This window comes from Pseudophryne corroboree, chromosome 9 (assembly GCF_028390025.1).
Source record: "Pseudophryne corroboree isolate aPseCor3 chromosome 9, aPseCor3.hap2, whole genome shotgun sequence".
Lineage (NCBI taxonomy): Eukaryota > Metazoa > Chordata > Amphibia > Anura > Myobatrachidae > Pseudophryne > Pseudophryne corroboree.
The window spans coordinates 75011267-75023452 of record NC_086452.1 but is presented as its reverse complement, the minus strand read 5'-3'; the positions used below and the strand labels follow the sequence as shown (position 1 = coordinate 75023452).

Sequence of the window (12186 nt, the reverse complement as noted above, 5' to 3'; positions counted from 1 at the left end):
CTTTTCTGTTGAAATACCTCCACACTGAAGAGCTGATTTTTTTGGTATTTTCACCAGGCATGTCAACGGCCATATTCCTCCCACGGACAACAGGTGTCTCCCCGGGTGCCTGACTTAAACAAACCAGCTCACCATCAGAATCCTCCTGGTCAATTTCCTCCCAAGCGCCAGCAACACCCATATCCTCCTCATCCTGGTGTACTTCAACACTGACATCTTCAATCTGACTATCAGGAACTGGACTGCGGGTGCTCCTTCCAGCACTTGCAGGGGGCGTGCAAATGGTGGAAGGCGCATGCTCTTCACGTCCAGTGTTGGGAAGGTCAGGCATCGCAACCGACACAATTGGACTCTCCTTGTGGATTTGGGATTTCGAAGAACGCACAGTTCTTTGCGGTGCTTTTGCCAGCTTGAGTCTTTTCAGTTTTCTAGCGAGAGGCTGAGTGCTTCCATCCTCATGTGAAGCTGAACCACTAGCCATGAACATAGGCCAGGGCCTCAGCCGTTCCTTGCCACTCCGTGTGGTAAATGGCATATTGGCAAGTTTACGCTTCTCCTCCGACAATTTTATTTTAGGTTTTGGAGTCCTTTTTTTACTGATATTTGGTGTTTTGGATTTGACATGCTCTGTACTATGACATTGGGCATCGGCCTTGGCAAACGACGTTGCTGGCATTTCATCGTCTCGGCCATGACTAGTGGCAGCAGCTTCAGCACGAGGTGGAAGTGGATCTTGATCTTTCCCTAATTTTGGAACCTCAACATTTTTGTTCTCCATATTTTAATAGGCACAACTAAAAGGCACCTCAGGTAAACAATGGAGATGGATGGATACTAGTATACAATTATGGATGGACTGCCGACACAGAGATAGCTACAGCCGTGGACTACCGTACTGTACTGTGTCTGCTGCTAATATAGACTGGATGATAATGAGATGTAGTATGTATAAAGAAGAAAAAAAAAACCACGGGTAGGTGGTATACAATTATGGATGGACTGCCGAGTGCCGACACAGAGGTAGCTACAGCCGTGGACTACCGTACTGTACTGTGTCTGCTGCTAATATAGACTGGATGATAAATAATGATATAAAAAATATATATATATCACTACTGCAGCCGGACAGGTATATATTATATAATGACGGACCTGCTGGACACTGTCGGCAGAATGAGTTTTTTAATTTTTATAGAATAAAAAAACACCACACAAGTCACACGACGAGTGTACTTTTTCAGGCAGACATTCAATCACAATATACTATACTGGTGGTCAGTGTGGTCAGGTCACTGGTCACAGTGGTCAGTCACACTGGCAGTGGCACTCTGGCAGCAAAAGTGTGCACTGTGTTTAATATGTACTCCTGGCTCCTGCTATAACCTATAACTGCTCCCCAGTCTCCCCCACAATTAAGCTGTGTGAGCACAGTCAGATATTATACATAGATGATGCAGCACACTGGGCTGAGCACAGATATGGTATGTGAGTGTGACTGAGTCACTGTGTATCGTTTTTTTCAGGCAGAGAACAAGAACAGAACGGATTATTAAATAATAATAAATTATAAAACTGCACTGGTGGTCAGGTCAGTGGTCATCAGTCACTAGTATAACTCCTCCTAAGCTCCAGTAAGTAAATGAAGTGTCTCACTCTCACTCTCCTATCTATTTTAATTTCTAAACGGAGAGGACGCCAGCCACGTCCTCTCCCTATCAATCTCAATGCACGTGTGAAAATGGCCGCGACGCGCGGCTCCTTATATAGAATCCGAGTCTCGCGAGAATCCGACAGCGTGATGATGACGTTCGGGCGCGCTCGGGTTAACCGAGCAAGGCGGGAAGATCCGAGTCGCTCGGACCCGTGTAAAAAAACATGAAGTTCGGGCGGGTTCGGATTCAGAGAAACCGAACCCGCTCATCTCTACTTTAAAGCCCATGTTTCCAGTTTAAATAAGTCGTTCTGAAGAGACTCTGCATCGTACACCAAATTTATAACCTTACACAGTTTGGTATCCTCTGCAAAAATTGACGCTGCTCTCTCTAGACCTACAGTCAGTGGCGTAACTAGAAATTTTTCTCCCCCCAAGCCAAAACATTCTCTGCCCGCCCCTCATTTTCACTAGTAAAGTGATGAATCTGCACGCGCCGAAGGCAACCACCACAAAAAGGGTGTGTAGCTTTGCATAAAGGGGCATGGCATTGAAGGAAAAGACTACCTTATACCCCAGTTTTGCAACCTGCGTGCCCAGACGTTGGCCACCACAGGAAAAAAAAATAACGCACCTTGCATTATTAGTCATTTTTCCTCCTTATAGTAATGCTCAGTATACATTATGCCACATACTGCAATGGCCCTTAGACATTATGCCGCACACAATAATGCCCATGACACAATATGCACACACCATAATGCCCCCGACATATTATGCCACACACCGTAATGCCTGTGACACATTATGACACGCATCGCAATGCCCGTTATACGTTATGCTACACACTGCAATGCCCCTGATACAGTATAGCACATACAATGCCTGTGATACATTATGCCACACACCGTAATGTCCGTGATACATTATGCCACACACCGCAATGTCCGTGATGCATTATGCCACACACTGCAATGACCCTGAGACATTATATCACATAACACAATGCCCGTGATATAGTATGCCACACACCGTAATGCCTGTGACACATTATGACACACACCGCAATGTCCGTGATGCATTTTGCCACACACCGCAATGCCCATTACACATTAAGTCCTACAATAAGGCTTCTAATTAATTTTAAATTACCTGCTCGTTGCCAGGAGTTTCATGCTCTTGGTTCCATGCACGGTGCCAGGGTTTTTCATGCTCGGGGTGTCATGCTCATTGCCAGGGGTTTCATGCGGTAGGTGTTATGCTTGTTGCCAGAGGTATCATGTGCTGGGTTTCAAGCTTGCTGCCAGGGGTTTCATGCACTGGGTGTCATGCTCGTTGCTAGGGGGCAAATGCTTGTTGCCAGGGACTTCATGAGCTGGGTGTTGTGCTTGTAACCAGGGGGTAATGCTTTTTGCTAGGGCTGTGCTTCCAGTGCCAGATAAATTACCCCACAGTGCCAGGTGCACATATGCCCCCAGTGCCCCATATGCCCCCCCCCCCCCCCAGTGCCAGGTACACATATACCCCCAGTGCCAAATATACCCCCCCCCCCCAGTGCCAGGTACACATATACCACCCAGTGCCAAATATGCTCCCCCACTGCCAGGTACACCCCTCCCCCAGACTCCCCCACTGCTGTGCATTTTGGGAAGGAGGACACGGAGGGCACAGCGTGTGCCTCTCCTGTGTGGCCCTCCTGGGTCTCCGGCGGCGTGTCTGTCAAATGAAGTGCCGGTTCATGAGCCAATCGGAGCTCACAAACGGGCACTTCATTTAACAGACACACCGCTGCCGCCAGATACCCAGGAGGGACACATAGGAGAGGCGCGCTCTGTGCCCTCCGTGTCCTCCTTCCCAAAACAGCCTCAATCAGTGGCGGGCGCCCCCGCAGCCCTGCGTGCCTCCAAGCGACCGCAGTGGCTGCGGCCCCCTAGTTACGCCACTGCCTACAGTACTTCTAGATCATTTATGAAAATGTTGAACAATAGTGGTACAAGTACAGACCCCTGTGGCACACCACTGAGTACCTCAGTCCATTTTGAAAAAGTTCCATTTACCACCACTCGCTGCTCCCTTTTATGTAACCAGTTACTCACCCAAGTGCATAATGTGCTCCCTAACCCAAGTTCTCTTAATTTGTAGATGAGCCTCATGTGAGGCACTGTATCGAAAGCTTTTGCAAAGTGTAAAAAGATTACATCCACCTCTTTACCCTGATCTAGTTTTTCAGTAACTGTTTCATAAAAGCCTAGTAAGTTAGTTTGATATGATCTATCCTTCACACATCCATGTTTGTTCCTATTAATAACCTTATTGGTTTCAAGGAACTCCTGTATTCTGTCCCTTGAAATACCTTCTAGTACTTTCCCCACTATAGATGTAAGACTAACTGGTCTATAATTACCAGGTTCAGATTTACTTCCCTTTCTAAATATCGGCACTACTCCTGCTATATGCAGTCTTTTGGAACCATGCCTGATGTGAGTCAATGAAAAATAAGAATTTACTTACCGATAATTCTATTTCTCGGAGTCCGTAGTGGATGCTGGGGTTCCTGAAAGGACCATGGGGAATAGCGGCTCCGCAGGAGACAGGGCACAAAAAGTAAAGCTTTTCCAGATCAGGTGGTGTGCACTGGCTCCTCCCCCTATGACCCTCCTCCAGACTCCAGTTAGGTACTGTGCCCGGACGAGCGTACACAATAAGGGAGGATTTTGAATCCCGGGTAAGACTCATACCAGCCACACCAATCACACCGTACAACTTGTGATCTAAACCCAGTTAACAGTATGATAACAGAGGAGCCTCTGAAAGATGGCTCCCTAAACAATAACCCGAATTAGTTAACAATAACTATGTACAAGTATTGCAGATAATCCGCACTTGGGATGGGCGCCCAGCATCCACTACGGACTCCGAGAAATAGAATTATCGGTAAGTAAATTCTTATTTTCTCTATCGTCCTAGTGGATGCTGGGGTTCCTGAAAGGACCATGGGGATTATACCAAAGCTCCCAAACGGGCGGGAGAGTGCGGATGACTCTGCAGCACCGAATGAGAGAACTCCAGGTCCTCTTTTGCCAGGGTATCAAATTTGTAGAATTTTACAAACGTGTTCTCCCCTGACCACGTAGCTGCTCGGCAGAGTTGTAATGCCGAGACCCCTCGGGCAGCCGCCCAAGATGAGCCCACCTTCCTTGTGGAATGGGCCTTAACAGATTTAGGCTGTGGCAGGCCTGCCACAGAATGTGCAAGTTGATTTGTGTTACAAATCCAACGAGCAATCGACTGCTTAGAAGCAGGCGCACCCAACTTGTTGGGTGCATACAGTATAAACAGCGAGTCAGATTTTCTGACTCCAGCCGTCCTTGAAATGTATATTTTTAAAGCTCTGACAACGTCCAACAACTTGGAGTCCTCCAAGTCGCTTGTAGCCGCAGGCACTACAATAGGCTGGTTCAGGTGAAACGCTGATACCACCTTAGGGAGAAAATGCGGACGCGTCCGCAGCTCTGCCCTATCCGAATGGAAAATTAAATAAGGGCTTTTATAAGATAAAGCCGCCAGTTCAGATACTCTCCTGGCGGAAGCCAGGGCCAGTAACATAGTCACTTTCCATGTGAGATATTTCAAATCCACATTTTTTAGTGGTTCAAACCAATGGGATTTGAGGAAATCTAAAACTACATTTAGATCCCACGGTGCCACCGGAGGCACCACAGGAGGCTGTATATGCAGTACTCCTTTGACAAAAGTCTGGACCTCAGGGACTGAGGCCAATTCTTTTTGGAAGAATATTGACAGGGCCGAAATTTGAACCTTAATAGATCCCAATTTGAGACCCATAGACAATCCTGATTGCAGGAAATGTAGGAAACGACCCAGTTGAAATTCCTCCGTCGGAGCACTCCGATCCTCGCACCACGCAACATATTTCCGCCAAATGCGGTGATAATGCTTCGCGGTGACTTCCTTTCTTGCCTTAATCAAGGTAGGAATGACTTCTTCTGGAATGCCTTTTCCTTTTAGGATCTGGCGTTCAACCGCCATGCCGTCAAACGCAGCCGCGGTAAGTCTTGAAAGAGGCAGGGACCCTGTTGAAGCAGGTCCCTTCTCAGAGGTAGAGGCCACGGATCGTCCGTGACCATCTCTTGAAGTTCCGGGTACCAAGACCTTCTTGGCCAATCCGGAGCCACTAGTATCGTTCTTACTCCGCTTTGCCGTATGATTCTCAATACCTTTGGTATGAGAGGCAGAGGAGGAAACACATACACCGACTGGTACACCCAAGGTGTTACCAGCGCGTCCACAGCTATTGCCTGCGGATCTCTTGACCTGGCGCAATACCTGTCCAGTTTTTTGTTGAGGCGAGACGCCATCATGTCCACCATTGGTCTTTCCCAACGGTTTATTAGCATGTGGAAAACTTCTGGATGAAGTCCCCACTCTCCCGGGTGAAGATCGTGTCTGCTGAGGAAGTCTGCTTCCCAGTTGTACACGCCCGGGATGAACACTGCTGACAGTGCTATCACGTGATTCTCCGCCCAGCGAAGGATCCTGGCAGCTTCTGCCATTGCACTCCTGCTTCTTGTGCCGCCCTGTCTGTTTACATGGGCGACTGCCGTGATGTTGTCCGACTGGATCAACACCGGTCTTCCTTGAAGCAGAGGTTCCGCCTGGCTTAGAGCATTGTAGATGTCTCTTCACATAAACATTCTGGAACTAAGAGCATTTTCCAGGCTCGACCACACTCCCTGGAAGTTTCTTCCTTGTGTGACTGCTCCCCAGCCTCTCAGGCTGGCGTCCGTGGTCACCAGGATCCAATCCTGTATGCCGAATCTGCGGCCCTCCAATAGATGAGCCCTCTGCAACCACCACAGAAGAGATACCCTTGTCCTTGGAGACAGGGTTATCCGCAGGTGCATCTGAAGATGCGACCCTGACCATTTGTCCAACAGATCCCTTTGGAAAATTCTTGCATGGAATCTGCCGAATGGAATTGCTTCGTAAGAAGCCACCATTTTTCCCAGGACTCTTGTGCATTGATGTACAGACACCTTTCCTGGTTTTAGGAGGTTCCTGACCAGGTCGGATAACTCCTTGGCTTTTTCCTCGGGAAGAAAAACCTTTTTCTGAACCGTGTCCAGAATCATCCCTAGGAACAGCAGACGAGTTGTCGGCATTAATTGGGATTTTGGAATATTCAGAATCCATCCGTGCTGCTTTAGCACCTCTTGAGATAGTGCTAATCCCATCTCTAGCTGTTCTCTGGACCTTGCCCTTATTAGGAGATCGTCCAAGTATGGGATAATTAATACGCCTTTTCTTCGAAGAAGAATCATCATCTCGGCCATTACCTTTGTAAAGACCCGAGGTGCCGTGGACAAACCAAACGGCAGCGTCTGAAATTGATAGTGACAGTTTTGTACAACGAACCTGAGGTACCCCTGGTGTGAGGGGTAAATTGGAACGTGGAGATACGCATCCTTGATGTCCAAGGATACCATAAAGTCCCCTTCTTCCAGGTTCGCTATCACTGCTCTGAGTGACTCCATCTTGAACTTGAACTTCTTTATGTACAGGTTCAAGGACTTCAGATTTAGAATAGGCCTTACCGAGCCATCCGGCTTCGGTACCACAAATAGAGTGGAATAATACCCCTTCCCTTGTTGTAGAAGAGGTACCTTGACTATCACCTGCTGAGAGTACAGCTTGTGAATGGCTTCCAAAACCGTCTCCCTTTCGGAGGGGGACGTTGGTAAAGCAGACTTCAGGAAACGGCGAGGTGGATCTGTCTCTAATTCCAACCTGTACCCCTGAGATATTATCTGCAGGATCCAGGGATCTACCTGCGAGTGAGCCCACTGCGCGCTGTAATTTTTGAGACGACCGCCCACCGTCCCCGAGTCCGCTTGAGAAGCCCCGGCGTCATGCTGAGGCTTTTGTAGAAGCCGGGGAGGGCTTCTGTTCCTGGGAAGGAGCTGCCTGTTGCTGTCTCTTCCCTCGACCTCTGCCTCGTGGCAGATATGAATAGCCCTTTGCTCTCTTATTTTTAAAGGAACGAAAGGGCTGCGGTTGAAAAGTCGGTGCCTTTTTCTGTTGGGGAGTGACTTGAGGTAGAAAGGTGGATTTCCCAGCTGTAGCCGTGGCCACCAAATCTGATAGACCGACTCCAAATAACTCCTCCCCTTTATACGGCAAAACTTCCATATGCCGTTTTGAATCCGCATCGCCTGTCCACTGTCGCGTCCATAAAGCTCTTCTGGCCGAAATGGACATAGCACTTACCCGTGATGCCAGTGTGCAGATATCCCTCTGTGCATCACGCATATAAAGAAATGCATCCTTTATTTGTTCTAACGACAGTAAAATATTGTCCCTGTCCAGGGTATCAATATTTTCAATCAGGGACTCTGACCAAACTACCCCAGCACTGCACATCCAGGCAGTCGCTATAGCTGGTCGTAGTATAACACCTGCATGTGTGTATATACTTTTTTGGATATTTTCCATCCTCCTATCTGATGGATCTTTAAGTGCGGCCGTCTCAGGAGAGGGTAACGCCACTTGTTTAGATAAGCGTGTTAGCGCCTTGTCCACCCTAGGAGGTGTTTCCCAGCGCTCCCTAACCTCTGGCGGGAAAGGGTATAATGCCAATAATTTCTTTGAAATTATCAGCTTTTTATCATGGGCAACCCACGCTTCATCACACACGTCATTTAATTCTTCTGATTCAGGAAAAACTATAGGTAGTTTTTTCACACCCCACATAATACCCTGTTTAGTGGTACCTGTAGTATCAGCTAAATGTAACGCCTCCTTCATTGCCAAAATCATATAACGTGTGGCCCTACTGGAAAATACGGTTGATTCGTCGCCGTCACCACTGGAATCAGTGCCTGGGTCTGTGTCGACCGACTGAGGCAAAGGGCGTTTCACAGCCCCTGACGGTGTTTGAGGCGCCTGGACAGGCACTAATTGATTGTCCGGCCGCCTCATGTCGTCAAACGACTGCTTAAGCGAGTTGACGCTATCCCGTAATTCCACAAATAAAGGCATCCATTCTGGTGTCGACCCCCTAGGAGGTGACATCCCCATATTTGGCAATTGCTCCGCCTCCACACCAATATCGTCCTCATACATGTCGACACACACGTACCGACACACAGCAGACACACAGGGAATGCTCTACACGAAGACAGGACCCACTAGCCCTTTGGGGAGACAGAGGGAGAGTCTGCCAGCGCACACCAAAAAAGCGCTATATATGACAGGGATAGCCTTATAATAAGTGCTCCCTTATAGCTGCTTTATATATATCAAAATATTGCCATTAAATTTGCCCCCCCTCTCTGTTTTACCCTGTTTCTGTAGTGCAGTGCAGGGGAGAGACCTGGGAGCCGTCCTGACCAGCGGAGCTGTGAGAGGAAATGGCGCCGTGTGCTGAGGAGATAGGCCCCGCCCCTTTTCCGGCGGGCTCGTCTCCCGCTATTTTGTGAATCCAGGCAGGGGTTAAATATCTCCATATAGCCTCTGGGGGCTATATGTGAGGTATTTTTAGCCTTTTAATAGGTTTTCATTTGCCTCCCAGGGCGCCCCCCCCAGCGCCCTGCACCCTCAGTGACTGCGTGTGAAGTGTGCTGAGAGGAAAATGGTGCACAGCTGCAGTGCTGTGCGCTACCTTTAGAAGACTGCAGGAGTCTTCAGCCGCCGATTCTGGACCTCTTCTTACTTCAGCATCTGCAAGGGGGCCGGCGGCGCGGCTCCGGTGACCATCCAGGCTGTACCTGTGATCGTCCCTCTGGAGCTGATGTCCAGTAGCCAAGAAGCCAATCCATCCTGCACGCAGGTGAGTTCACTTCTTCTCCCCTCTGTCCCTCGTTGCAGTGATCCTGTTGCCAGCAGGAATCACTGTAAAATAAAAAACCTAAGCTAAACTTTCTCTAAGCAGCTCTTTATGAGAGCCACCTAGAATTGCACCCTTCTCGGCCGGGCACAAAAATCTAACTGGAGTCTGGAGGAGGGTCATAGGGGGAGGAGCCAGTGCACACCACCTGATCTGGAAAAGCTTTACTTTTTGTGCCCTGTCTCCTGCGGAGCCGCTATTCCCCATGGTCCTTTCAGGAACCCCAGCATCCACTAGGACGATAGAGAAATATTTGTGGTCTTAGCAGTGGGACATTATCATTGCTGAGGTTATGAGGCTATACATCAATCCTGCCATCTGGTCCTCTTGTGAATACTAACGAGAAAAACAAATTTCTTTTTTCCGCTATGTTATTGTTGTCTTTGATTAGGATGACAATGACACAGTCTGAAGGTACCCCCTTCATTGTGTGGCTGTGGTGGTTGGTTTCCCTGGGGAGGTAGGGAAAGCTGCTCAGTAATGTGACTGCGGTGGAGGGGGGGTTATATTTTCTATTTGGGATTGAAGGGGGCAGTGGTCTCGCTCCTGCACTTTCATCCTGGCTCCTAGATTTTAGAAAAAATTGTCAAACCCTGTCTTACAATATAGGAGTATCAATTCCCAGCATAACACATGGCCAGAGCGGTTCGGTATGTAATCCTGGCGTTCAGGATGCCGACGGGCACATTCCAACACTGAAGATCCCGACATCGGACAGGATAATTATTTTAACCCTTACCCCTCCTACTGCCTAACTGTAACCATCCAAGTCCCACACACACACACACACACACACCCTGACCCTAACACATACTCCAATACTTACCTTCGGGCTGTTGGTGTTTCAGTGTTGGTCACATGACCACCAGGATATTGAACACATCCCAGCCAGAGAATAGTAGGTGCAGTAATATCCGTTTCTAGAACAATATTTGGTCAGGGTAATTGGGATTATATTCGTTTGTAGCACACTATGCTGCCATGGTTGATTAAACCCTGGTCGCATATCTTTAATATAAATGAATTTAAAGTGAAAATATGAATGGTTCACCTAATATAATATAATATTTCATTTTGCAGCCTTGGTGGCGTTCGTCCGTGTATTGATGGAATGACTGCAGGTAAAATGTGCATATTTGTGGGTGGAGAGATGCTTGAAATGCCATCTGGTTTGTTTGATTCTGCTGTTAAATAACCTTTTCAGAAATTTAGATGCTTAGTGGATATACCACAATAGAACTGCGCTCAACCCCTAAGGTGTGTGTGTTTAGCTAATGAATGCACATCAGATGTAATAAAGGATAATGTATCAACAGACCCAAATATGCGTTTGCACTTGGATATAGAAATCACAAAAATAACAATATGATGCAAATTAATTGTTGTGAGCCACTGTATTTATTGTATACTGGCCAATCTAAAGGTGTGCGATTAATGCCCAGGGTGGGCGATATTGTCTTTTATAAAGTTCATGCAGGTTATAATACAGACTGCGGCGTCCCGCACATCTGCCGTTGAAAAGTCTTTAGGAAAAAAAATAACAAATGCTGGTGTTGGTAAAAAATCTTTAAAACCTTTACGATGCCCTGAGCTTACGGTGGTGGCATAAGTGGGGTAAAAAAGGGGTCTCTGGACTGGTTTCCCCTCTCTGCCCGTGGTGCGTCCTTGTTCAGACGCCCCCCAGGTGCAGGTCGGTCAGAGAGGTGGACCAGTCTAGCGGTGGGGAAAGGATTCAGATGCCGCTCTGCAGAGCGGCTAGCTGCGCCTCTCCCACCGCTTACAGAGAACTCACCTGTCGCCCGCTCCAGCCGCACGCTGCGCTCCGTCACCGGCTTCCTCCGCTGTCTGGTATCCTGGCAGCGCTGCTGGCTTCCGGGTTGGTCCGGTCACATGATCGGGTCCCCACCGCTAGACAGGTCCACCTCTCTGACCGACCTGCACCCGGGGGGGCGTCTGAACAAGGACGCAGCAGGGGCAGAGAGGGGATACACCAGTCAAGAGACCCCTTTTTTACCCCACTTATGCCACTACTGTAAGCTCAGGGCATTGTGAAGGTTTTAAAGATTTTTTTACCAACACCAGCATTTGTTATTATTTTTTTTTCCAAAAGACTTTTCAACAGCAGATGTGCGGGACACCGCAGTCTGTATTATAACCTGCATGAACTTTATAAAAGACAATATCGCCCACCCTGGGCATTAATCGCACACCTTTAGATTGGCCAGTATACAATAAATACAGTGGCTCACAACAATTAATTTGCATCATATTGTTGTTTTTGTGATTTCTATATCCAAGTGCAAACGCATATTTGGGTCTGTTCATACATTATCCTTTATTACATCTGATGTGCATTCATTAGCTAAACATACACACCTTAGGGGTTGAGCGCAGTTCTATTGTGGTATATCCACTAAGCATCTCCATTTACGTATAGGTGGGTTGGAACACCCATCAGAACGAGCAGCACACCCCGGCTAGCTATAGAATAAAGACACTCAGTGCGCAGAACCCTCCAATTTATAGTTTTCAGAAATTTAGCATCAATTTTATCCATCCTTCAGGAAGAGATTGACTGTAAACTATGTGTAGGAGAGGTGAAAGTGCTTCATTGCCTGTTATTCCAATT

At 47.8% G+C, this 12186-nt stretch overlaps 1 protein-coding gene across 4 annotated transcripts in view; it reads left to right on the top strand.

The window, feature by feature from the left end:
- Positions 1-12186, top strand: part of LOC134957545 (vitamin D3 hydroxylase-associated protein-like) — a 171116-nt gene that overhangs the window by 32145 nt on the left and 126785 nt on the right. For all 4 annotated transcript variants that reach the window (XM_063939523.1, XM_063939522.1, XM_063939521.1 and 1 more), the window contains exon 7: positions 10638-10678. In XM_063939523.1, coding sequence (XP_063795593.1) covers positions 10638-10678 — 41 coding nt within the window. The remainder of the gene's footprint in view (positions 1-10637; positions 10679-12186) is intronic.